The following is a 24066-nucleotide window of genomic DNA, read 5'->3' as shown; positions in this document are numbered from 1 at the left end:
CCAACTAGTTTTGTCTTAGTTTCTCCCCTAACTTTATTGACTCGTTGTTTAGGTTGATAAAATTCATTTTAAATGCAGGTAAGGTTAAAACGGGAGCATCTCAACATTGCAAGGTTTGAACCTGATTATGGACTAGATCCAATGCTAGACTTAACCTTGGTTGGATCTGAGAGGCAATATAGAATTCATCATCGAGCTAGCAACTGGCGGGACTTCATTGAACAGGATACACTGTCGCCGATTGAGGTAGATGATACTGCTCTCTGTCATCTTGTATTAACACATGAAATAAATCAATCACGAGCATTCTCAATGACAAGACAACAACTTCACTCATCTCACAATGATTAATAAAAGAATGAAATGTCATCATTGTATGAGCCAATTTAGTTATTTTTTGACAGTTCACTAACTAAGCATTATCAGTTGAGAGTTATAAATTGTAATCATATTTGAAGCTTGAGGTCCCATATCCTCCTTATTGGGCTTAGGGTTCAGAATCAACTGGTCCAGTCTTATTAGTGATTAAGCTATAAAATTTCCGGTTGAAGTGACATGAGTTACTTGGAGTGAGGACCACTGTGTGTGGACAATAACATTCTCTTTCACAGAAGATCTCCATGTGCTGCCAGATCCCAATGTTTCTCTGATTAATTCAAGTTTTCAAGTTGGTTGATAGTTTCATCTGTGAAATATCAATACTCATTATTTTTTCAACCCATGCAGGTTGCCAGAAGACTTGATAGTCAGTTAGCAGAATCCATTTTGGAAAGCAATGGTCAAGTTGCCTTTGCGAAACTTGCAACTGCTACTCTTAAAAAACTAATGCCACGAATAGAAGGAAAGGGGGAGTTTGGCCAGGCTAAGTTGAAGTGGGTTTATGCCCCTCAGATTCGTACTTTACTTTCTGGTGCTACAATTGATCCTTTCACGTTACTTGCTGATAATTTAACATTTGGTACTGACGTAGAAGTCCAGCTCGGGAAACGTATTCAGGTAGTTATAATCAAATTACTTCATATTTCAAATCATTGCTTTCCAAGAACTGGATTTCTTCTCATTTCAGCCAAATTCTCTTGTCAATAAATCCGTATCAGTAGAGGGAAATTATTACTTAGTATTTCTTTATAAATAAAGCAACAAATGACAAACTTTATTTTTAACTTATAGTTAAAATGTAATGGAGAAGAACATATAAAGTATATATTAGTACATACATAACACATATATATTGTATAATTTATGTGCTCAGTCTGTGTAATATATTATCAATCAGTAAAAAGTATGATAGGTGTTGGAAATTCCACATCACCTAAAGATAAGACCAATTTATAGTATATAAGTAGATGCAAACCTTACTTTACAAGTTGATCTTGTAAGATTGAGTTAAGCTTAAAGTCCACTTCTTAAGATGGTATCAAAACCATTTAAAATTTATCTTAACGAGAGTTTATTGGGTCTATTGTTTTATCCGTTATCGAATCACCTATAAATATATAACCCACTTACGAGTTGACAGTCTCAGTGCGATGGGGGTGTATTGGAGATTGCATATCAACTAAAGGTAAGGTCAATTCACAGTATATAAGTGAGTACAAACCTCACCTTACAAACCGATTTGTGAGGTTGAGTTAAGGTTAAAGTCCAATTCTTAATAAGATATGGTTTTTTAAGGTAAATTATTGTGAAAGTTAACAAAACACCACACATGACCAGTTGTATTTAGATGACGGTATAAAAATATCTTTTCATGGTCGATGCATACACTATTTTCTCACGTTTAATAGTATAGGATTAATAAAAGGTTACTTATGAATGTGCGTGATATTCCCTGAATATAGTTTGTAATTCTTCTTACATCACATGTAGAATCATCCATTATTTGCCAAATTCTTTCAATGTCGCTCACTTCACTGGTAAGCTAAAGCAATTGTTTTTCTTCTTGCAGGCCAGAATCGTTAGGCAAATGAAGGAATCACAGATGGCAATGGAATGGACTTTGACCTATCATCTAACAAGTCGTTTGCATCTGTGCCTAAAACATGGCTCATCCAAATGCATACTTTTTGAATATACTGCTACATCCCAGGACTAACTAACATCTGCACCTTCCTTGGGAAAATTAGTCTTTACCCTTGGAAAATACATTCCAATATCTAACTTAACACATGTTCTGTTCATAGGTTGGGACTTCTGAGGTTACTCTTTGTATTTGTAGAAGTAATGAAGATGCGTATCATTCTTTTGCTCAGGTTGAGCTTGTTAAAGGGTAGGTGCTAATTTAAGGAATAGTCCTTCCCACCTTAGTTTCTTTTTGTATAGAAATTCAATATTAATGACAAAAGGCATTAGAATGAGGGATGCAGTGTAAGAGGTTGTTTCTTTCAACCTCAGAAATCAAAAACCATTGAACAATTGTTCATGTCAGAGATTTGGTGCAAGTGTAACATTTTTTATGCAAGTAAAAGAAAGTTATACAATTGGTGAGTCTAAATTCATTTTTATTTTATTTTGCCAACCTTTTAGGCATGTAAAAAATTGTAGTTTCTCCTGAATACTGAAATTTTTAGGTCCTTGGAGAACGGTACTCAATGATATCCTGTAAAATAGATATTTGAAAAGTAATTTGTTATAATTATTTAATTTCATTACTTCTACAATAAATTGTTCGGGTTAAATTGAAATTAAATGGTAAAAGTAATTTTGATTATTTATCTTTAATTTCAACCATTTCTTTATTTTTATTGTTTCAATTTATTATAAATTCTAAGCTACCAAACTGGACAAGAATAGAAAATATCTCACATGAAACCGATTCCTTATTTAGATTAGTTTTCATTCTAATTTTGAAAATTTCAGAACTTTTATTATGATCTTGTATTATAAAGAATGACTTCTGAAAAGTCACGAGATGTTGATATTCTAGATGAATAAACAGATGAAATCATCTCTTTATTAACAATTAACCTAAAAAGGGCTAAATATAAAATTTATAGAGATTAAATAATAAGACAATTGCCTTTTCCTAAAAAGTTCACAAAATATTACACCAATACTTTACAAATAAGATTAAGATTTCAAAATCTGTGTTTTATTATATAAGTTGGATTGCTTCATAAACGATGTTAAAGTACAATTAAATGATAAAAAAGAATAGCAAAAACAGAAATAGAAGGCCTCATATTCTGCTTCATCTCTTTGAGAGAATCCATTTCAATTTGCCTTTTTCCACCAACAATTAAATGATACATAAATTTCACGCCTAAAAAATTATCACATGAATACAATAAAAAATATTTCAGTTTTCACCAAAATCTCCATGGATCTTTGTATGGAGGAACATAATTTTCTGTTGGGCTAAGGAGACGAAATGAACTCACTGCCTTTTCAAGGAAAGGCCCCAGCTGCATCAAATATATTCTATGGTTAGAGCCACACATAAGAACATAAGATAAATGGTTTTCAGAATTGTAGTAATACTTTGAGCCATTTTGAATAAACTACTCCACAAATGCAATGAGTCGTAAAAGTAACATGTATCAAACTTCTTACCCAAATCACAACTTGGTTTTGATGTTTTTAAGAATTTCTCTCCTGAGCTTTTTTGTAATTAGAAATCAAAGACTGATCTTAAGAAGGTGAAAGCTAATAAAAAATGGACTTCAAGTTTAATTACTTCTAGAAAATTATGCAGAAGATTTCATATACATGCATTTAGGTAAAATCAAACAATTTGCATTTTTTTACCTCTTTCAAACATATCATACTCTTTCCTTTTGTAAAAAAGAGAAAGGAAAATATTCACCTGGACATTGATTCTCAGGTTCTATAATCCCCTTTGGTAGATGAATAACTTTCTTTTACTCTTTACATAAACATCAAAACGAAAAAGTGTGACATGTTCTCAGTCTGTGCATAGATGGCCAAACCGTTGTCAACTTAAAGAATTAGATATGTTTGATCATTGACTGAGGAAGTGCAAGAAATCTTGAAGTTCATTTGCTAATTTTGATTTTTAATGCTTCTACAGTTTCTGGTGTATCATTTGAATGAATGAACATAAACATGCATGAAGACAACAATAGAGAGAGTACCTTTTCCCACCGGGGGCTGACGGTTGAAGCACTGATAGAGTACAAATAACCTGCAAACAAGTGCTTAGTAATAGAAGAAGAGAATTTCTGAAATTCATCACAAAAACATAAATATAACTTGAAAAACTCCAAAGGAGCATAAAGAGAAACAACGGCATGTGAATTAGCTAATTGGTAATCCCATAAAAATATAACTAAGAGATATTTCATTTTGTATTTAGTTCCATGGTATCCCGAAACAAGTGTGCCTCTCATTGAATGAGAAACAGAAGATAGAACAAAATCATTTCAAAAGGAGCTTTGAAGCACTTTGTATGAATATACAGAGGACAGTCTCATACTAGATACACATAGTTAGAAATAATCTATAGGTATGAAATAAATAGAAGATCTACCATCTCTTTCAGCTGTTGAAGCAAGATAATGCCGGTAAGTGTTCGATTCATCGGTCTGTACAAGCATGGTTTATAAATCAAAAGTAACCATTGCATAACCACATCTTTTCATGAAAAAAAATTGTACCAAAAGGAATTACTTACAAGTCTCAAAGGTGCTTTACGAACAAGGTATTCATAATACCAGTACATCTCACCATCAATCTGTGAGGAGGCAAATAAGCTCACTATGCATAAACTTCAACATAAGTAAATATATATAGAAAGAGGGAGAGAGAGACGTATCAAATATTGAAAACAAAGAAACAAAGATCATTTTATGAGGCTTACTTCACTAGAATGGGTATTGAGAACCGAACTCTCTTCTAAACGCTGACTTGAGGTAACTCGCTGCAAAATGTTGTTATCAGAATATGCTGCAGATGTAAACTATATTTAACATCTTGGAGCACCATTGCTCATTGTGTGGTCAATGAAAATCTTCAAAAACAGTGAAGATTAATTCAACATGTTATCTTCCCATCTATAACAAAATGCTTTACCTACCATCCAACATTTATGACCATATTGCCACTCCCTGGTTTCCAGGTGGAGATAATCCCTATTAACTGGTGAGTGAATGCTAAATCTCTGAATTTTAATTAATACTGAGAGCAATAGTAGCGGTTTCTTGTGGTTTGAAATTATACAGAAAGAGTACGAATATTTGATTCCAATAAGAATAGCATTAACACAAAAACCATAAGTAATAAAGTGACCAGTTACCAGTGAAGATCTGTCAGCTAGAACTGAATCAGCAACATCTTTTGCACCCCATTTACTCTTATCCTTTGATTTTATATAGCTTGCATTTGGTGGACCTATCTGAATTTAGTACAAAAAGCATGAATTGATAACTAAAACTCCTTCAAACAAGTATGAGTTTGGGATAATACCGTGACAGAAATGATGACATTATCAATAAAGTCAACACGCTCGGACACAATGCGCAGGCGTGCATCAGCTGCATAAAATTTACAGAGAAATTTGTATCCATAAAAGGCAAATTACAAAGCAAGTATGCAGTATCTTTAAGCTAAAGATCAGTATTGACTGGTGAAAATTTCTATCATTCAAACTTTTTAACCACATTGCTGGTGGCTATTAAATCTAAATGGCAGTTGTTTTGTAACAAGCTCACAATGAAACATGACCTCTATTCTGAATTATTTGATAAGATATTTTTGCCTAGCAAAGGAAAAGAAAAAAACTTACGAGAAAGTGGTGCAGCTGATGAATATCGTTCTGGCTTTCGGGATTCTACCCTTTAAATATATGGAAAGAGTTAGCTTATATAATAATCAAGGAAAATTTCCACACAACGAGTGGAGTTGTAAACCAAATATAGCTATCTTAGATGCACTAGCACTAAATCCCATCGGAACATGTTAATGTCTTACTAACACTATTAAATGTAGTAAAAAACATTAGATAAAGTTGAAACTACCCTTATTGTTTTACTTACTATAAATAAAGAAATGAATAAAATATGAGAAGTGCTTGTAACATATTTTCTACCACAGCACCTTTATAGAAAACTATAAAATCATAAGATTTCTTAAATAATAAGTAAGACTCACATTTTTTTGTGATTTCTAATTCTAATAAATTTTATTCAATAGTAGTATGTTGAGAAGATGTTGCTAGCATTAACATGAATCTACTTGGCATACCATTTGAGGGAAATATTGTTGGAAGGCGACTCAACAGGGTACAGATAAGAATAGGCATTTGTTTCATCAAAAAACGAAGCCATTTTGGGCTCTTCTTCAGCAAGGGCCACTGCAAGACAGATAAAACAATGATAAAGAAAATGTGTCTCAAAATTGCATCACATAATAAAACACATGTCAAATGAAATCACACAAGTTCTTATAATCTCAAATTTTCTTAACAAACACCAAATTCACTCAGAGAATGCAAGGGAGGTACCTGAAAGTGGCCATGTCAGAGAAACCGAAGTCAAGCCTAACAGCATCAAATCCCTTCTAAAAACCCTGTTTTGTGAAGTGGGTTTTAGAGCACAACATGAAAAGCGTGGTCTTTCCTCTGATAATGGGAAATTGTGTTGCTTGAAGATAGCCCTGGAGTTGTTTCTGATGAATACAAGCAAATGGGTTTAGAAAAAAGAGAGTAAATATGAACATAAATAAAAATATTCAAAAGGGTTATGTAGAAGAACCTGAAGATAAGGTTATTAGGAAGCAGAGTAGAAGTGGGGAAGAAGAAGAAGGAGAGGGAGAGGGAGGAAGAAGGTAAAACCATTGGTAGCTCTCAGTTGTGTCATCCACCACTACACTGTAACATTATCTCACTTTCAACACTTCCCTTTTATTGTTCCTTTATTCTTTAAACATGTTCTTAACAACATAGGAGGAAATAGATTCATAGTAATGTTTTTAATTTAGTTTCTCTCTCTTTTTTTTTCTTTCTTTTTTCTCTTTTTGCTGATCTTTAAAAAAAAGTCTTACTTAATTTAATCTTTAAAAGTCACATTTAATAATATATTATATATTTTATTGTAGGCATAATTTCACTTTTGGTCTCTAAGTAAAATATTTTACAGGTATGTGTTATTAAATTTTGAAAATAGTTATTTCATTTCTGACAAATAACAACTATTACAAGTTGCAATACTAATTGAAATGGAAAAAACAAATATTTAAAGGACCAAACACAGTGTGCAACAAATAATTGAAGATAAAATGATTATAGAAATGAGAAAAATAAGATTCAAATATAAAACGCAAAATAAGAATTTCCTTGGTCTCCAATATAAGAAAAATAATTAAAAAAAATGTGTTTGTCTTAAATAGAAATAAATTTAAACTAATTTTACCTTACCTAATGAGGATGTTCTTAAAATGCTCTTCATTAAATTAAGAGTTTTTTTAATGATCATCTTTTATTCTAGATATCACGTTTGCAACTTTAAAAAAAATAAATTAAATTGGTAAAAATGAATTATATTAATTATCTTTCTCAATAGACGTGAGTTTTTTTTATACTGGAGACTTAAATTATTAGTTTTTCAATCTTTAGTATGAAAAATAGAAAATTACAATGGTTAGGTTTCGAATTCCTTTGTGAATATTCTTTATTATCCTCACCACGAATGCAAGTAGATTAAATTAGGAGCATTGATTCCACCCAAATGATACTTCTGCATTTTTACCTTGGGAGTTCCGTGAGACTTCACCAAATTATTGAAATTTATAAAAACATATTTATTAAAAAAATATCAATTTAGTATTAACTTTCACAAAGATCAGTGATATTTGGTTTTTCTATATATATTACTCTTTTAATTTTTTTTATTGACTTGATCAACATTTAATATGTGACAACCCCTTTAAATGATATCTTCTAGAAATGTAAAAATTACAATAAAGGTTTTACAATTTATCATCTTGTGGTTCTAATGTAGATTTATATGAGGATGTCTTCCACACTCTTTACACGTATGTACAACTTTGTGATCTAGCTTTAAGTATAATTTTTAAATGATCGCTTTTATTCATGTGAATATAATCATATCTATATAGGTGTACTAAATATTGTTCTTCATTTTATAAAGTGTCTCAATTTGTACTAAATATTGTATATTGTTCTATAAAAAATAAAAAAAAATCTTAAATGATCTTCGTTGTATTAAATATTGTATATCACTATATATAAAGAATTTATTTAATCTCAATTTCTATTAAATGTTATAAAGTATAAAAAGATTACTCTTTAGACTATATCTAAGTTATTAGTTATGCACCGAGTAATTTGTACAAGCGTAACATAAAGTAATTCATCTTGACAAAGATCAACTATGCATCAAACTAACTTCATGAAAATAGTAAATTCATACTAACTTGTTATGCATCAAAGTCGAACTAAATATGTTTTTATTAAATACATCAGAATAACGAGTTATGAACTCAATTGTTATATACTTCAGCATTATGTTAAATTATATCTCAGCTAGTGATATATTAAAAAAAATTAATGTTTGAGTATTGCAACATGTCTCGATAATTTTTAAAAGTTATATCATTCTCAAAAACATTGAATTAAATTATTGTCTTTAGATATGTAGATGAAATGTTGAATTCATTATTACATAAATACCTCGAACTATAATTTACATTTGAATTTCAATCTAATTACATTTGAATTTCAATCTAATTTTATGTTGGTTATTTAAAAAAAATCTTAAAAATATTCGCCACAATGTTTGATCATTAAAAGAAAAACATATTTGTCCACTAAATTAAAAAAAAATTATTCAAATTTTTAAGTTTAAGGACCTGCATACCAAGTCATATTTAACTATATTCAAAATATTCACAAATTAGTTCATTTTACCAACTATTTTAATTGTTCGATTATGAATAACAACTCAATTATTATTTTACCACATATTCATAATAACAAATTTATTTTATGCCATGTCCATCTTAATTATTTTCTATTTGATATTTATCTTTAACTATGGAGGCTCAAAACTCTATATAAGAATATATTCACAAATCACTATCTAATCACTTGTTTATATATTTTCTTTAATCTTTCATACAGTATTCAAATTTCATAACTTATCTTGTAAGAGTTCACAATTCTTAAACAAAAATTAACATTTATCTAGAGATCCTTTTCTTGCACTATTATTCCAAAAAGTAATATATTTATTATTGTTCTTAATATACGTGTACGATGAAACAAAATAACTTAAAATTGAATATTTACATATTTTTATGTACAAAATTTAAATTCTACAAATTTCTATAACTTTTTTCCAAGGTTTCAATTATTTACATTTTATATGTTCTATTTTTTTATACACTTAAATTATAAAAAAAATCGAATTTGTCACACTAGTTCTCTAAAAACATCGAATTTATATCTTATTGTTTTTAATAGAAATAATTAAAAACTGGTTGTTCTTCATTCGAAGCTTCATTAAATGTTAGTCAAACTTTTACCTGACTATATTCAATTCGATTGAAAATTGTGTAAATTTTAAAAATACCAATATAGAAAATACCAATACAAAATTATTTTTAGCATTCTCTTAATGATTCCTAAAAAATATATTTAGAGAACCAACATAAACAAAGAAAGACAAAATATCAAATGAATTTTACTAGTATATGTTTTAACTAATTTTGAAAATAGCTAATTTTTGTACTTATAAATTACGGTATTAAATAAATTTTATGAAAATAAGTTTTTATTTCACTCACCACAATTATATTTTTTAATTAATTTTAATTTTAATTAAATACGTATAATTTTCATGGATGGATTGGCGGCAACACAAAGTCCTATAAAAGCCTTTCGGTCTTCCGAATTTCTTCACACTTCATTTCATTCTTCAATCTCTCATTCAATCAGAGTTTCGCGTTCAACTGGTTCGTTCTTGTTCCCTTTTGTTTTCAATTTCTTTCTCTGCTTTCACGTCAAAGTCATTTTTTTTTTCACGACCCTTTGATAAAGGAAAAAAAAGGAACTTGCTTTTTTGGAGGTTTTGGTAATGGGTGTGTGCAAGAGTCATGAACAATATCCCTGAATTTACTAACTTTGTTGCCTGAATTTCCTTGTTTTGGGCAAATGGGGCTCCTAGAATCAACTCTACAATGGCAGAAAAGTCTATTTTGAATCCACATGTTCCAGTCTCCAGGACTCATGAAGAACTGGATTCCCATAATCACGAAGAACTAGGTTCCAAGAATCACGAGGAAGGAGGTTCCAAGAATCACGAAGAAGGAGGTTCCAAGAATGTCGTAGAAGAAGATTCCAAGAATCACGTGGAGGAAGATTCCAAGACTGGCGAAGAAGATTCCACTAATCACGACGAGAAAGATTCCAAGAATCACGAAGAAGATTCCAAGAGCCACGAACTAGAAGATTCCAAGAGCCACGAACTAGAAGAGTCCAAGAACCACGAAGAAGAAGATTCCAAGAACCGCGAAAATGATTCCAGGAAACACGAAGCGAGTGATTCCAAGGCACGCGAAGAAAATGATTCCAAGAACCACGAAGAAAGTGCTAGGAATAGGCCAAAACCTCAGTCCAGTGAGTCCATCATTAAAAAGCGTGTTAGAAACGTTGCTGAGTCTTTGCGTCTACTGCAGATCGACCAAGCAGCTTGGATTTCTTCTCAGGAGAATATGCAAGACTTGATTGAGGTAGAAATGGACATGGATATTGATTATCTAAAGAAGTCATTTCCTGATATTTCTGAAGAATCCCTTAAAGAAATCTACCTTATGAACTATGCTGATCTGGAAGATAGCATTGACATGCTCAGCCAGCTTGAGGTATTTTTTTATTTCATGATTTTGTACAGGCTTGGTCATCTCAAAGTTGTGTGGCTTTATGCAGTCTTTTTTTGGTTACTGTATGATGCTGAGTGGAAGTTTATATATGTGGGATTATTTATGTTCAAATGCCTAATTCTGTATTCTTTGATCTTGAGTATTTCTGTACACTATTTTAACTTTTTGTTTGATCCATTTTCATGCATGTCCTGCTTATAACTTGATGCAACTGAAAACTTGTGTTCTGTGCAATGCATTCAAATAATCACGAGAGCTAAAATGTTAAGAATATTCGTTAAAACTTCTCTCACCTATTAATGTTGCAACAATCTGTTTCCTGGTATAATGAATTGCCAGAATTTTCACTATATTGGTTAATTTAACTAGTCAAAGTCACTTCTCAATGTAATTATCAATTTATACTTAATATACATTCTACTTCTTTATGTTGTACTTTTTGACCATTAATTGCGTGTCTTCACCTTACAGGGTAATGACAATGATTCTCCTCAGATAGAGGATATGGATGATCTTTCTGAACTTGCACAAGCAGGTGATTCTACTTCGTCAAATCCCCCAGTTGATTCTACTTCGTCAAATCCCCCAGATGATTCTACTTCGTCAAATCCCCCAGATGATTCTACTTCGTCAAATCCCCCAGATGATTCTACTTCGTCAAATCCCCCAGATGATTCTACTTCATCAAATCCCCTAGATGATTCTACTAAATCAATCAAAAAATGAATAAACTTGTAACTCACACTGAAGCAAAAGTGTTCATGTAGGAAAGTTTATCTTTGGCAGCACACATGTATAGTTGTTTTTTTGTTTTACTTCTAAGCTGGTTGAACATTATTTGCTTTTGGTCTGAAGTGTTAAAATTTTGATCGGTATAGTACTTTGCAATGTGTGCAATACTTTGGAGGTTTTGCAATGGAGACAGTATAATAAAAGTCACTAAGTGGCAATGCTATTCACCTCACTCAATTCCTTGTATGTGTAATGACCAATTCTTAATGTTTTAAATCATCTTATATATGGGCATCTGAGAAATACCTTTCAAGTCAATTGTTCAATTGTAATGTAAAAATGTATGTTGTTAGACTTTCACAAACATAATTTAGATTACTTTTTGAAAAGATATCATGGTGCTGATCAGGTTAAAATAAGAATAACTTCATTTCTTAACAACATTTCTTACTAATTCTTCTATATTGTACACTTTGACACTAAATATGGTTTTCTCTTTTCATGGAATTTTTCTTTGTGCTCTCTTCCATGAGAATTTGAGTTTTCCTTTTATATTTTATCTCTATTTTTTTGGGGGCGGATAAATCTCAATTTTTATTATTTTTTTTCTTTTCATGAGCATTTAATGTTTTTTATATTTTCAAGGCATTAAATTTATTTATCTTTTTTATTTAATATTTTGTTAAATTATTTTTAATTAAACTTAATGCCGTTTAGATTAGAATAAGAGTCTTTTTTTGCAATGAAAGTGTTTAAATTCTAGTTGAAGTAGATAGTCAGAGTTTTTATAAAATATTCTTTAACAAAATTCTGCTGGGATGCAACTAAAAATACATATGAAGTTGAAAAAGAAAAAATTGTTGATTATTTTTTTAATCCTCAAGAGTAACTTATTTAGAAGAAGAAAAAGAAGCATTTGAAAGAATTTCAATTACTATAATGTCTTGAAAGAATTTATCCCCATCATGCTCTATAACTGTCAGGTTTTGTTTACAACAACTAATCTAAAAATGATATATTATGGGATTTTTGTTTCATGTTAATTTTTTTATTTAGTTGAATGTAAAATTGAGAATATTTTTTTATGTTTGTTTAGATACTATAAAATAGGTTTCTACTCCTACGAGAAAGGGAGACTATTTTTTATTTCTAAACAAAAATGATCATACAATTATTCATTTTCTCTACATTCTTCTATTTCCTTATTTTTCAATTTTAAAATTAAATAAATAGTTAATTTTTTACTAAAATTATTGCATACAAATAAAACATATGTATATCAAATCATACCATGAAAAAAATGAAGTAAAATACACTAAAACTTTTAAAATGAATGAGGCTTATTTAGAATTTAAGAAAATTGAGCTTAACCTGAAGAATGTTTATAGTTTAAAGATTTGATAGTTATTCATGTTTAGAGTTTATTTTTGGCGTGGTTTTCGGTCTCAATCATCATCACCGTATTCAATGATCCAAAATTTTCCCGTTTAATTTCAACCAGCTCGTTGAAAAGAGAAGAAAGAATACGCGTGCACTTCCAACCGTGGAACTGCATCCGAATTTTTCCCTTGCAATCGCAGACCGACACATTAATTTCTAGATTTTTGAATTGTTGTCTTTTGATTTGATCGAGCAATTTTTGTTCTCTTTTCATGTCACCTCGCATATTCAATGAACCCTCCAAGGAAGTTTTAAACTTTGGTGGACGAAGGGTTGTATTTCGTAATCGGGTGTCTGTGAAAAGAGTCTTAATTTGAAGGTTTTGTATTTTGGAATCCCGTATTTGTAGCAATAACAGCAATGGAAAAAGAAGAGATGGGTGTGGATTACTATGATGTATTGAAGGTTAACAGAAATGCTACGGAGGATGATTTGAAGAAAGCATACAGAAAGTTGGCCATGAAATGGCACCCTGATAAGAACCCCACCAACAAAAAAGAAGCTGAAGCCAATTTCAAACAGATCTCTGAGGCTTATGAGGTAAGAAACCTTTCATTTTCTGTTTTTTTAATGTCAGATTTTAGTCATTACAATTTAATAACACCTGAAATAATTTGGTTGGTGAGAATAGGGAGGAAAAAAGAGAAAAAAAAATTAGCACACGTTATTTCATTTTTTTAAATGCTAGTAATGTCAATAGGGTTGTGAAAGGCATATTGGTGATTTAAATACTCATTGTAGAGGAATGAAGTTGATACAAAATTTTAGGGTCATTGAGGGTTCTGTGTGGATTCTGCATCAAAGTGTGGTCATAAGTTGCATGATTATATGTGAACTTTTTCTACTGAATTGGGAGCTTTATGGCACTCAATTGTCAGTTTTTTCATCAATATTACTTGAGATTGAGTTATTTTATCAACATCCACGCTAAAAGGAAAAAAAAAAACTCATTGTTTTTGCATAGTGCTGGAATATAATCCAGAAGTAAATCCTTATCAATTTGATGCAAGTTCTTCCTCGTACTATAGATAGGTGCCTATGTAATGGGGCTAGCTTTGGTGAATTCAGGTGCTGAGTGACCCTCAGAAAAGGGTGGTTTATGATCAGTATGGAGAAGAAGGGTTGAAAGATAAGCCACCTGATGAACCATCAAATGGGTTCAACCCCAGAAATGCAGAGGATATTTTTGCAGAATTCTTTGGAAGTAGCCCTTTTGGATTTGGATCATCTGGGCCAGGGAAGTCCAAGAGATTCCCCTCTGATGGAGGGACAACACCGTTTGGTGGATTTAGTGCAAATGATAATAATTTTCGATCATATAGTACTGGACGGGGGAATGTGCTAAAGAAGCCACTACCTGTGGAATCCAAACTGCCTTGCTCTTTGGAGGAATTGTACTCTGGATCTACAAGGAAAATGAAGATCTCAAGGAACACCGTGGATGCTCACGGGTAACTACAATCATCTTAACTTAAACTATGTTTTCTCTTCTTAGATAAATACATGTTAGAGCTATTATATTCAGGACGCTCTGTATCATTTAATGATTGTGATTGTATGTCACAAACATTGTGAATTGTTCTAAGGTTATGATGTAAAAAATTGCAGATGGACAGTTCCGGAAACAGAGATATTAACCATTGATGTGAAGCCGGGTTGGAAGAAAGGGACAAAGATTACGTTCCCTGAGAAAGGGAATCAACAGCCAAATCAACTGGCAGCAGACCTTGTGTTTGTGATTGACGAGAAGCCTCATGATGTGTTCAAGAGAGACGGGAATGACCTTATTGTGAACAAAAGGGTATCTTTGGCTGAGGCCATTGGAGGAACCACAATAAACCTCACAACACTTGATGGACGTACTTTAAATGTTCCAGTGAGTGAAATTGTGAGTCCTGGTTACGAGATGAATGTTGCAAAAGAAGGGATGCCAATAACAAAGGAGCCTGGTCATAGGGGTGATTTGAGGATCAAATTTGATGTCAGTTTTCCAACAAAGTTGACCCAAGAGCAACGAGCAGGACTCAAGCGAGCACTCACAACTTGATCATTCTTTGACTCAAATCTTTTGAATTCAGGGCATTTCAAAGTCTAGTCATTTATTCATCTTCGTCCATGTTCTTCAGTGTTTCTCATATTGGCTTAGAAAGCTATTGGTTATCATTTGTTTGTTTTTCTCCATGACTTGTTATAATTGTCCATTGTTATACTGTTTTTTTGGGGGGAGGGAGAGGCGGTATAATACGTGGGTCCTTCTGTTGTTGTACTTCTCTGCTAAACATGTAAATATAATATAGGTTCTAAATTGCACATAATACTTTCTTCATCTCTCGAATCGAATCAGGCCAATCATGATTCTTTTATCTAGGCTAAAATGTTTACTTCGAGAGTAATACTGAATCCTACCAAAAAATTAGAAACCAAAGGATATACGAACCCACTTTCTCTTATACTTTTAAAACGTACGCGTATATTCATGTATAATTCGGACGATTATTTTACGTGAGAAATACCATAACTCTTATTAAAACATTTTTTAATTCAAATTTATGCAAACATCCCTAAGATCTACGTAGCAACTACGAGTAATACACAGACTACGTGCATGTTTATATTTCTGTTCAGAATCAAGTTCGATGACGATCCTACAATTTCTCGAGTATTCAATGGTGTGCAAACGACAAATCAGACTCACCCTGTATAATTGCTCAAGCCAGCAGAGGTTAAATCGATAGTCTGCACGTTTCGTCACGTATAAGACAGCCAAAGTAACGAAAACGCCATGAAAATTTAAAAGTAACGTAAAAAGTAAAGCATGTAAAATTGTTTTGTCCCTCGCAAAGCGGAACATATACTGTCGGGAAACAAAAACAGGAGAAAAAAGGTATTTGTTTAATCTACGAGGTATTGATGCTACAAAAAAAATAGCTCGACACCTTACAATAAGCTTACATAGTACAGATACAAAAGACATTAAAAAAATTAAAAGAGGACTGAAGTTTATAGCGAAAGAAACTAATATCCCCTACTTCTAGACACATTTTGAGGCCAGGTAGTGCCTTGCGCAGGCGCTCCGTAGGGCGGAGCACCTCTTGGCTGTAGGTTGGTACCCTGAGGAGAAGGAACCCACTGAGGGTCAAAATTTCTTTGGCTATGAGCCACATTCATGGGGGGTTGCAGGTATTGTGGTGTCACAATAGGCTGTTGTTGTGAACCCGGAAATGATTGATTCAAAATGTGCGGTCGAAGATGAAAGTTGTGCATTGTCTGTTGCGGAAGAAACTGATTCTGCTGGGAGGTTTGGGGCTGCCATTCAGGTATGTCATCATCATCATCGTTCCATGGTTGAATTGTCCCCCCAAATTTATCCTGCCAGTTTACTGAAGGTGCACTTGGTTTGTTTTGCCCATATTTGTATACGAGTTCCCTCATTTGTTCTACAGGGCGTGCTGGTGGTGGGGCTGGGTTAACTGAGTGTAATGTAACCATATTTGGTAGTTCCTTTGGCTTTTGGGCCAAGTGTGGTGGAATCGAACTGCTGGAGAAATTAAACTCTGGCAGATCATCCTCAACTCGGGCAGCTGGTGGCCCAAATCCAGGAGGAACTTCATCATCATCGTCATCATTCTCATTCTCAATGGTCTTAAAGTCCGTATGGGGTACTGCTTTATGGGTGGAATTGGCATTCACATTTATATCTTGCTGTCTCCTACTAAAGTATTGTTGTCTTTTAGAGCTATGTTTGTGGTGTGTAGCAGTGGTAGGTGATATAGACGAAGTTAAATTAGTTTTTCTCCATACAATAATACCAATTAGACCATTATCAATAGAATTAACTGCCTCAATTTGTTCCTTTGGAAGTATGTTGCTGAGCATTTCAACTGTTTTCTTATGAGGTGGGCAAAAGTAAAGTTCTACTCCATGCACAGGCTCGGCAAATCCTACTCTCTCGTCCGAAATATACGAGTCAGCCACCTGCAAGCAAAGGTATAGTTTCTTATTATAAAAAAAAAAATCAGCGTCTATTTAGAGATCAGAACCAAACTAAACTAACATAATTATCATTACCTCACGGAGAGTTGATTGCTCGTCCAACTCTTTGGAAAGGAAATGTGAAACCTGCAATGCAAAGAAACTTTTTAATTTTATTTAGCTCAGAAAGAAAGTGACGAGACAGTTTCTCATTAGTTACACAGATTTCCTTCAGAAAAGGTAAAACATCAAACCGAAAGTGATCTAATTCAGCTATTCAGCGTATTCAAATCAGTTAGCCACGCTGGTGTACATTTATTAGATGTTACGACACCTTCTTTATGGTCCCAAGCATCTCATCGAATCACAGTAAGTTTGGTCTTCCACTAAAAATAAAAGAATTTTTGGGAGACTTTTCGCATTATTTTTAATACAGAATTCTTTCTTCATTTCTTTACCCCATTTTTCATCGTGTCAAAATATTATTAATATTGAAATTTTCTTAGCATATCGCCCAAATTTTCTTGGCACGACTCCTAGACAATCGAAGAAACTTAGTTCCAGCCACCAGAAATCGTACATTATATTTACCAAAAATCAATTCAATCTCGTAATACATATTCTAACAGGTACAATTTTTCAAAAGCTACTTGTGTATTCAATTTCCACCACCGTAGCAACACATTTTCATGGTTTCATTACTTGTCACTGCCAAGAAAACCTCAACCTGCCAGTACCCCACCAATAAGTGATCATTTCTCATGCACAATCCCCCACCACTTCACTGCCCCCTTTATCCCATCGGCAAGGGAAAAGAAGCAGAATAATTGTATACCTCAAGATACTTTAAATTAAACAAGTGGTTAAAAAATTAAGTACCATCAAATTGCAACATATTTCCCCCATTTTTAATCATTTCTTTCTGTATGGATGGTGGTGAGATTAACAGACAATATTCAAACAAAACTCTAGCACAAGAAAAGGAAACTTGTGATACCATGATTGCACGACTCCTAGACAATCGAAGATCTTGAAGAAATTTCTCGAATGCATCTAGTCGAACCCTTCCCTTGATCTCGAGAAACCCAGGCCAGTCTTTAGCTGCAGTTTTCTCGCCACTTCACAAAGAATTATAATGTAAGATCAGTAAAAATCACTGAAAATAAGTATTAATTCTCTTGAACAGCACAAATAAAGTTCAAAACTATATTTTCCAATATAAATAAATAGTGACAAGTAGTCCACCACCCAAACCCATCCAACACTAAAGATAATACAGTCCAGTTATCAAAAGGGTTGCTCATATACGGAAGTAATACAAACCAAAACCTAAGCAAACAAACTAAAAATTTATTAAACCAAAACCTAAGCAAACAAACTAAAAATTTATTAAACCAAAAACCAATTTATCTTCTTGGATAAGATTGAGTTTCAAATCTAAATTGAAAAAACAATCAAAACCAAACTTATATAAACTTACATAACTTTAATTATAAATTTTCCAAAGAATTCATACTTGGAGAAATATATTAACTTATTATTTCAATCTTGTCATAATTGCAGCTCAATTTGAATGCAACTTTTTTGCTCCAGTGAGAACAACAAACCACATTATGTAACGTACCAACTTCTAAAGCAAAATTAGAAGTAGGCTTAACAAAAAATTTAATCACTAATGCCAAATGAAATTGGAAACAATGGAAGCAAAAGTGAATCGGGAAGGTATAGATGGTTCCAATTTGCAATATCAACTGGGAAACAAGATATACATGAGAGGAAGTGGCATGTTTGTTCAAATAATTAAATTCAAAGTCAAAACTTGCAAAATGGCCCAGTCCACTTTACAAAGGGCCATTCTATACGGGCAGATTAATACCTTCCATATAATTGGCCTGTTTGTTTAACCTTAGAAAAAATAATTTCATGATTCAGATATTTTTTTCAAAAAAATAAAAAACTGTGAACCTTAACTTCTGATAAAAGACTAAAACACTAAGACAACTTCTTTTGAATTTTTGTTTTATTAATATAAAAAAGTAATTACTATAAAACTTAATTAAAAATCCTTTAATTAAAGAAGTGTCCTTTAAAAAATAAACCACAAATGTGTCCATCATTCATCTCTTTACTACACAGTTTAAGTTGCTTCATATGCTAGATGAAAATAATGACACTATCCAATTAATGATCTTCCCTATAAATTAACTTATAAATCCTTTAATTAAAGAAGTGTGCTTTAAAAAATAAAACACAAATGGGTCCATCATTAATCATTCACCTCTTTACTACACAGTTTAAGAATATTTGCTTCATTTGCTAGATGAAAAGAATGAAACTATCCAATTCATGATCTTCACTATGTCGTGAAAAAAATGGAACAATCAAAACCCATATCATCCATGCATTAAAGTTCACAGCTAAGTAAAAACTTATCATGAAGATAGACTCAAACATTAGTATACTACCTCTTATAGAAGCTTATGACGGACTGAGTGGTAGATATATTTGGTTGAAGCATTCCCTCCCAGAGGCATTCACCCTTAGTGGGCACGGCATCCTTCAAATACCTATTATCAGTACCATATCTCCCTTCCGCATGAACCTGATTGCCTTTGAACTCGGTATCGCTGGATGCAGGCTTCACATCATCAATTGACCTTTCCTTGGTACGACTGTCAGTTGACTTCATGTAAGCTTGACTCCCGCTGTATCCCATATCAGAAGAAATGGTCCCAGATTCAGCATCAGCCTTTTTCTCCTTTTCAGCATCTGAATTTACACATGTGCTTTGAAACTTGTCAGGAGTGACAACAGCTTGCTCATTTGGAGTTAAATCAGAAGATTTTGATCTAGATCTAACCCCAGAATCATCCTTGTCTAAAGGAGGTGTCACTTTCCCAGATTCTAGCCGTAAATTTTCAAACGGTGGCTCAGAATGGAGAGATTCCATGAATTCATCGAGGGAGACAATTGGTGGAAGAAAATCAGGGTCCTTCAATGCATCATCAGTCATAAGCCCCTGCATGGGATCAGTCCCGTCGTTGGACGAAATGGTAATGGAAAATGTATCATCCTTCTGTAAACTGTGCTTCTCGGCATCAATGTTCACGTCAGGTTTTGAAGAAGTGCCTTCCACATCCTTTATTGCTGTTTGGCTTCTAGCCACTGAAGTTGTGCCACCAGAAACCTCCTCCACGGATACATTGTCTTCATGTTCAACTTCCACTTGAAATTCACCTTTATGAGTCTTCTTGACCAAACGTCTAAAATCAACATCTGAATTAGGTAAAACCACCATTTGAGCAAGCTCCTCAGCTTTGGCTATACGCCACTGAGAGAGCTCTTTTGAAGCAAGTTCCTCTGCAGTCATGGAACATAATTGTTCAGGAGGAATTTGACCAAACATAACCCTTTCTCTAAGCTCAGGGTTATTGCGATCTTTTAAATTAAATAAAAGGGACCTCCCTTTCTCTTTGTACTTCTTATTCACACCTCCAAACAGTTTGAATAGTTCAGATTCTATTTTTGATGCCAAAAGTTCAGGTAAAGGGACCTCCTCCCTACAACCTCCACCAGTTTCCTCAGGTTCTGATCTCTGCGTTATATTAGTTTGACTTTCCCTTTGATTTCCCACGTCCACCATATCAGATAATACCCAGGAAAGACCATTTCCCTGCAAAAGATCATCTTTCATAAAGAAACTGTCACTAAAAGGAACATCATCAGTGGTCAAAGTGTAACATGATTGGAAATCTTGCTTATCACAGTTCAAGACTTGCATGGAAGTCAGTATGCTTTCATTGTTAGATGCATTTGTGGATCCTGCTTCATAGTCCTTGTACTTTTCTGGAAAATCTTCTTTGAATGATGTACTCTGCATGTGCTCTCTCTCCACCCGGCCAACTGAATCAGCCTCAGCAAAAGAGGAATTAACTGGTTGAGAAATACTTTGCTCCAGTGGAGCATTGATGGATGTAGGTGTTGATCCAGAACATTGAGAGTTGTTCTCTATTTTACCTTGAGTATTAGTAGCGTCATCAATTGCTGTATTATTGTTAGGGATCTGAGGTTTACCTTGCTGAGAAACCAAGGCCAGAGCAGCAGCTAATGACTCTCTCATCTTGGACCTAACACTTTCAGATGATTCGGTTTGAGCCTTGGAGGACTGCTTGATCTGGGTATTCTGAATTTTAGAATTCACAGACCGAGGTGTCCCAGCTTTACTGGCAGTGGTATCCAACTGTGTTTTTCTCTTACTAGAAGGTGCCGAATGCTGTGTTCTGGAGGCATTTGACAGGGATTGCATCTGCGGAGAACCTCTATTTGATGCATTAGGTACTTGCTGCAACCAAGGTCTGTTTCCCATTTGTGCAAGCCGCTTGTTAAAGGAACTACTGGATGATAGTTCCGGTGGTGCCTTGCGCTTGGGAGTTGTTATCTGCTGCTGAGGCCCTGCGCTATTTGGAAGCCTCCCCATTTGCATGGACTGTCTGTTAGAGGAAAGAATTTGATGCCTTTCTGGATTACTCGCTAGTTCTTCTACTAGCCCACTCTGCATGCTCGAAAGGGGCATGCCCTGAGACCTAGATTCACCAGGCACAGCTCTCAATAACCCAACATGTTCATTTGAGATTCCCATAGGCTGTGACACAATATCACTGGACACGGGACCCAAAATCCCCATTTCCATCTGTCTCCCTGACGAATCAACCTTGTTCATAATCGGCTCCAACCGAGCCATTTGCATACTGGGTATGGGCTCTGAAACCAGATTGTTGGACATTCCCGACCAGTACCATTAACCATAAATTTAACAAAAACACCTGAAACTGAAACAGTTCACGAAACATCACAAACCCTTGATCAATAGACAACCAAACAAGTCACGAAACAAATAAACAACAGATATCTAATCCACCCCAAGAGTTGAATCAATCAATTCCACAATGGAACCCAACACCAGAGCACCCGATGAAATTAGATTTCAAACCACGATTGATTAATTAATTGACAAAAGCTTTAATTGAATAAAAGCTAAAGAGAACAACACGTTCCAATTTTCCCATAGATAAATTTCAGCAATTCAATTGAATGTCGTACGAACGGAAGAAGTATTATGAATGGTAGAAACAAGTGTTACAAGCGAGAAAAGTAGAAAACCAATCGATAGAAAGAAAGGAATAGAGAATTACGACATACCTGGAAGAAGCAACGTTGCGATGAAGTGAAGGAAAGTGGTATGTATGAGCGGCGCTGAAAGCTGAGTGCAACAGTGAAAACCCTAAGAAGATGTTGAAGGGAGAAAGAGAAAAGAGGATAACGAAGATACCCGTAGAAATAAACAAGTCACACAATATTAACCCCATCTCAACTTCCTGATTCTTTCAGAAGTTTACCCTTAAAACGCATCGTTCCATTGTCTTCTCTATTCCTTTTTTTATTTTTTTAAATAAAAAACTTACCAAAGTATTATATATTATTACATTATAAATTATACCTAGATTTAAATTAAATATTTTCTGCAGTGCATTAAATTTAAATAAAATTTATAGTTTAAAATAAATCAAAATAAAGTATAAATTTAATTTTTTTAATTATGTGATAATTTATAAGGACGTAACAATTTATAAAAAAAAGATAATAATTACAATATTACATTATAAATTATATCTAGTTTTAAATTAAATATTTTCTGTAGTGCATTAAATTTAAATAAAAATTATATTTTGAAATAAATAAAAAATAAAGTATATATTTAACTTTTTAAAATATGTAATAATTTATAAGTACGTAACAATTTAAAAAAAAAGATAATAATTATAATATTAATATTTTTGAAGGGTAAAATAAATACATCAAATTTATAAACTAAATAAAAATATCTCGCCATATATATTTTGTATGGCTAGTTGTTTTTCTAGCCATGCCTTTTTATATGTGACTCTATACCCCAATGATGACTTCATGTGCGCTATTATAGTTGACATTGGTGTGGAAGGGTTAGCTTGGATGATTTCATGAATGCTTTGTGCAATCATTTGATGCCCCAACTTATTATGGTATTGTGAGATCATAGGGGATACACAGGTGTGAACACCTTCCAACTTCATAATTTTCCACAATTGATTCTTGGTTCGCAAAATCACTCTACACCTCCATGCGCAATCATCATGAACACATCGAACTAGGAGTCTTGATTGATTTGATGATGACACCTTGTACATGCAATGATTGATAATGTGGAAACGATTTATGGCATCTTGAGCTTCTTCCTTGGTGTTGAATTGTTGCCCAACAAAAAAGTGTCTATGGAGAATACACTATTGTGTCACGATCAAAGGCATTACCAAATATTGGGTCATACATAGGTGGTTCAGGTGGAAAGTGCAAAAAAATGCTCCGGTGGGACATAGGATGAGTTATGTTCATGTTGTAGATTGTTTGTATGGTGTGCATGTGGTTCTTCTGACTCCTCGTCATCATCAGCTGCAAGTATTTCGTCTTCATCCTCACTAAAAGGATTGAAGACTTCATCGGGAAGACCAACACCCCCATGCTTTTGTGGTGGTTCTTGAGCGAGTTGTTGATTTTCGTGTTCACATAGGCTGATATATGGACCATTTAATAGTTGGGTATATGACTGAATGTCTTTTTCCCATTCCCCAAGATGTTGATGGGTGGGTTCATTCACATATAATGAGAAAGGGTGTGGTGCTTCATGGGACAATAGTTGTGTTAGGTGGTGGTATGAAGGTTGAACTTCTTGTGATGGTTCAAAATGAATGTTTAGTGAAGGAGAGGAGTGTGTGGGTTGACATTGTGTTGATGGAGATGCAAACCTCTCAAATGTGACGTACACTTCGGGTTTGGTTTGTAGTTGAATGGAGTCGTAGATGCCAAAGAACGCCTCAACATCATCATCCTCAGTCATCTCGATGGCGGTGTAATGACTTACCCATCCACCAAGTCTAGTCGGGTAGGAGAAGTGAAATGTTGTGACCCTTTCTTCTGCTTCCCTATGTAGTTTTTCAATCATGACTTCTTTCATTCTTGGTAGGGTCATTC

General features: G+C 33.5%; 5 protein-coding genes across 5 annotated transcripts in view; 3 read left to right on the top strand and 2 right to left on the bottom strand.

The window, feature by feature from the left end:
- LOC137820412 (protein TIC236, chloroplastic-like) overlaps nucleotides 1-2479 on the top strand; it is a 33922-nt gene extending 31443 nt beyond the window's left edge. The window contains exons 21-23 of the mRNA XM_068624494.1: nucleotides 79-246; nucleotides 727-996; nucleotides 1949-2479. Of these exons, the coding sequence (XP_068480595.1) occupies nucleotides 79-246; nucleotides 727-996; nucleotides 1949-2095 (585 nt within the window). The 3' untranslated portion in view covers nucleotides 2096-2479. The remainder of the gene's footprint in view (nucleotides 1-78; nucleotides 247-726; nucleotides 997-1948) is intronic.
- Nucleotides 2480-3154: 675 nt separating this feature from the next.
- Nucleotides 3155-6891, bottom strand: LOC137820411 (psbP domain-containing protein 5, chloroplastic). The gene is made up of 11 exons (XM_068624493.1): nucleotides 6711-6891; nucleotides 6461-6624; nucleotides 6202-6310; nucleotides 5744-5793; nucleotides 5425-5492; nucleotides 5255-5353; nucleotides 4820-4879; nucleotides 4634-4693; nucleotides 4490-4544; nucleotides 4095-4144; nucleotides 3155-3404 (listed from the first exon to the last, which is right to left on the bottom strand). The coding sequence occupies exons 1-11, from the start codon at nucleotides 6791-6793 to the stop codon at nucleotides 3306-3308; spliced, it is 897 nt and encodes a 298-aa protein (XP_068480594.1). The 5' UTR covers nucleotides 6794-6891; the 3' UTR covers nucleotides 3155-3305.
- A 2996-nt stretch (nucleotides 6892-9887) lies between these two features.
- On the top strand, nucleotides 9888-11812 carry LOC137821598 (uncharacterized). The gene is made up of 3 exons (XM_068626261.1): nucleotides 9888-9930; nucleotides 10143-10839; nucleotides 11329-11812. The coding sequence occupies exons 2-3, from the start codon at nucleotides 10156-10158 to the stop codon at nucleotides 11581-11583; spliced, it is 939 nt and encodes a 312-aa protein (XP_068482362.1). The 5' UTR covers nucleotides 9888-9930; nucleotides 10143-10155; the 3' UTR covers nucleotides 11584-11812.
- A 1150-nt stretch (nucleotides 11813-12962) lies between these two features.
- On the top strand, nucleotides 12963-15355 carry LOC137823184 (uncharacterized). The gene is made up of 3 exons (XM_068628345.1): nucleotides 12963-13569; nucleotides 14098-14480; nucleotides 14638-15355. The coding sequence occupies exons 1-3, from the start codon at nucleotides 13390-13392 to the stop codon at nucleotides 15074-15076; spliced, it is 1002 nt and encodes a 333-aa protein (XP_068484446.1). The 5' UTR covers nucleotides 12963-13389; the 3' UTR covers nucleotides 15077-15355.
- Nucleotides 15356-15902: 547 nt separating this feature from the next.
- On the bottom strand, nucleotides 15903-22377 carry LOC137823183 (uncharacterized). The gene is made up of 5 exons (XM_068628344.1): nucleotides 22201-22377; nucleotides 19467-21830; nucleotides 17999-18119; nucleotides 17098-17148; nucleotides 15903-17004 (listed from the first exon to the last, which is right to left on the bottom strand). The coding sequence occupies exons 2-5, from the start codon at nucleotides 21782-21784 to the stop codon at nucleotides 16045-16047; spliced, it is 3450 nt and encodes a 1149-aa protein (XP_068484445.1). The 5' UTR covers nucleotides 21785-21830; nucleotides 22201-22377; the 3' UTR covers nucleotides 15903-16044.
- Nucleotides 22378-24066: the final 1689 nt, after the last annotated feature.

The sequence above is a fragment of the Phaseolus vulgaris genome, chromosome 9, assembly GCF_000499845.2.
Source record: "Phaseolus vulgaris cultivar G19833 chromosome 9, P. vulgaris v2.0, whole genome shotgun sequence".
NCBI classification, from domain to species: domain Eukaryota; kingdom Viridiplantae; phylum Streptophyta; class Magnoliopsida; order Fabales; family Fabaceae; genus Phaseolus; species Phaseolus vulgaris.
This window is presented reverse-complemented; position numbering and strand designations above follow the sequence as displayed.

What these genes read in the sequence shown, in the direction of transcription:
- LOC137820411 (XM_068624493.1), bottom strand. Translation starts at nt 6,793, where the DNA reads ATGGTTTTACCTTCTTCCTCCCTCTCCCTCTCCTTCTTCTTCTTCCCC. An exon ending in ATGTCATCATTTCTGTCACG is followed by an intron (nt 5,354 to 5,424) that starts GTATTATCCCAA and finishes TACTAAATTCAG; the next exon opens with ATAGGTCCACCAAATGCAAG. An exon ending in TCAGCCCCCGGTGGGAAAAG is followed by an intron (nt 3,405 to 4,094) that starts GTACTCTCTCTA and finishes TATTTGATGCAG; the next exon opens with CTGGGGCCTTTCCTTGAAAA.
- LOC137821598 (XM_068626261.1), top strand. Translation starts at nt 10,156, where the DNA reads ATGGCAGAAAAGTCTATTTTGAATCCACATGTTCCAGTCTCCAGGACT. An exon ending in ACATGCTCAGCCAGCTTGAG is followed by an intron (nt 10,840 to 11,328) that starts GTATTTTTTTAT and finishes TTCACCTTACAG; the next exon opens with GGTAATGACAATGATTCTCC.
- LOC137823184 (XM_068628345.1), top strand. Translation starts at nt 13,390, where the DNA reads ATGGAAAAAGAAGAGATGGGTGTGGATTACTATGATGTATTGAAGGTT. An exon ending in AGATCTCTGAGGCTTATGAG is followed by an intron (nt 13,570 to 14,097) that starts GTAAGAAACCTT and finishes TGGTGAATTCAG; the next exon opens with GTGCTGAGTGACCCTCAGAA. An exon ending in AACACCGTGGATGCTCACGG is followed by an intron (nt 14,481 to 14,637) that starts GTAACTACAATC and finishes AAAAAATTGCAG; the next exon opens with ATGGACAGTTCCGGAAACAG.
- LOC137823183 (XM_068628344.1), bottom strand. Translation starts at nt 21,784, where the DNA reads ATGTCCAACAATCTGGTTTCAGAGCCCATACCCAGTATGCAAATGGCT. An exon ending in GTCATAAGCTTCTATAAGAG is followed by an intron (nt 18,120 to 19,466) that starts GTAGTATACTAA and finishes TTCTTTGTGAAG; the next exon opens with TGGCGAGAAAACTGCAGCTA. An exon ending in AGCAATCAACTCTCCGTGAG is followed by an intron (nt 17,005 to 17,097) that starts GTAATGATAATT and finishes CTTTGCTTGCAG; the next exon opens with GTGGCTGACTCGTATATTTC.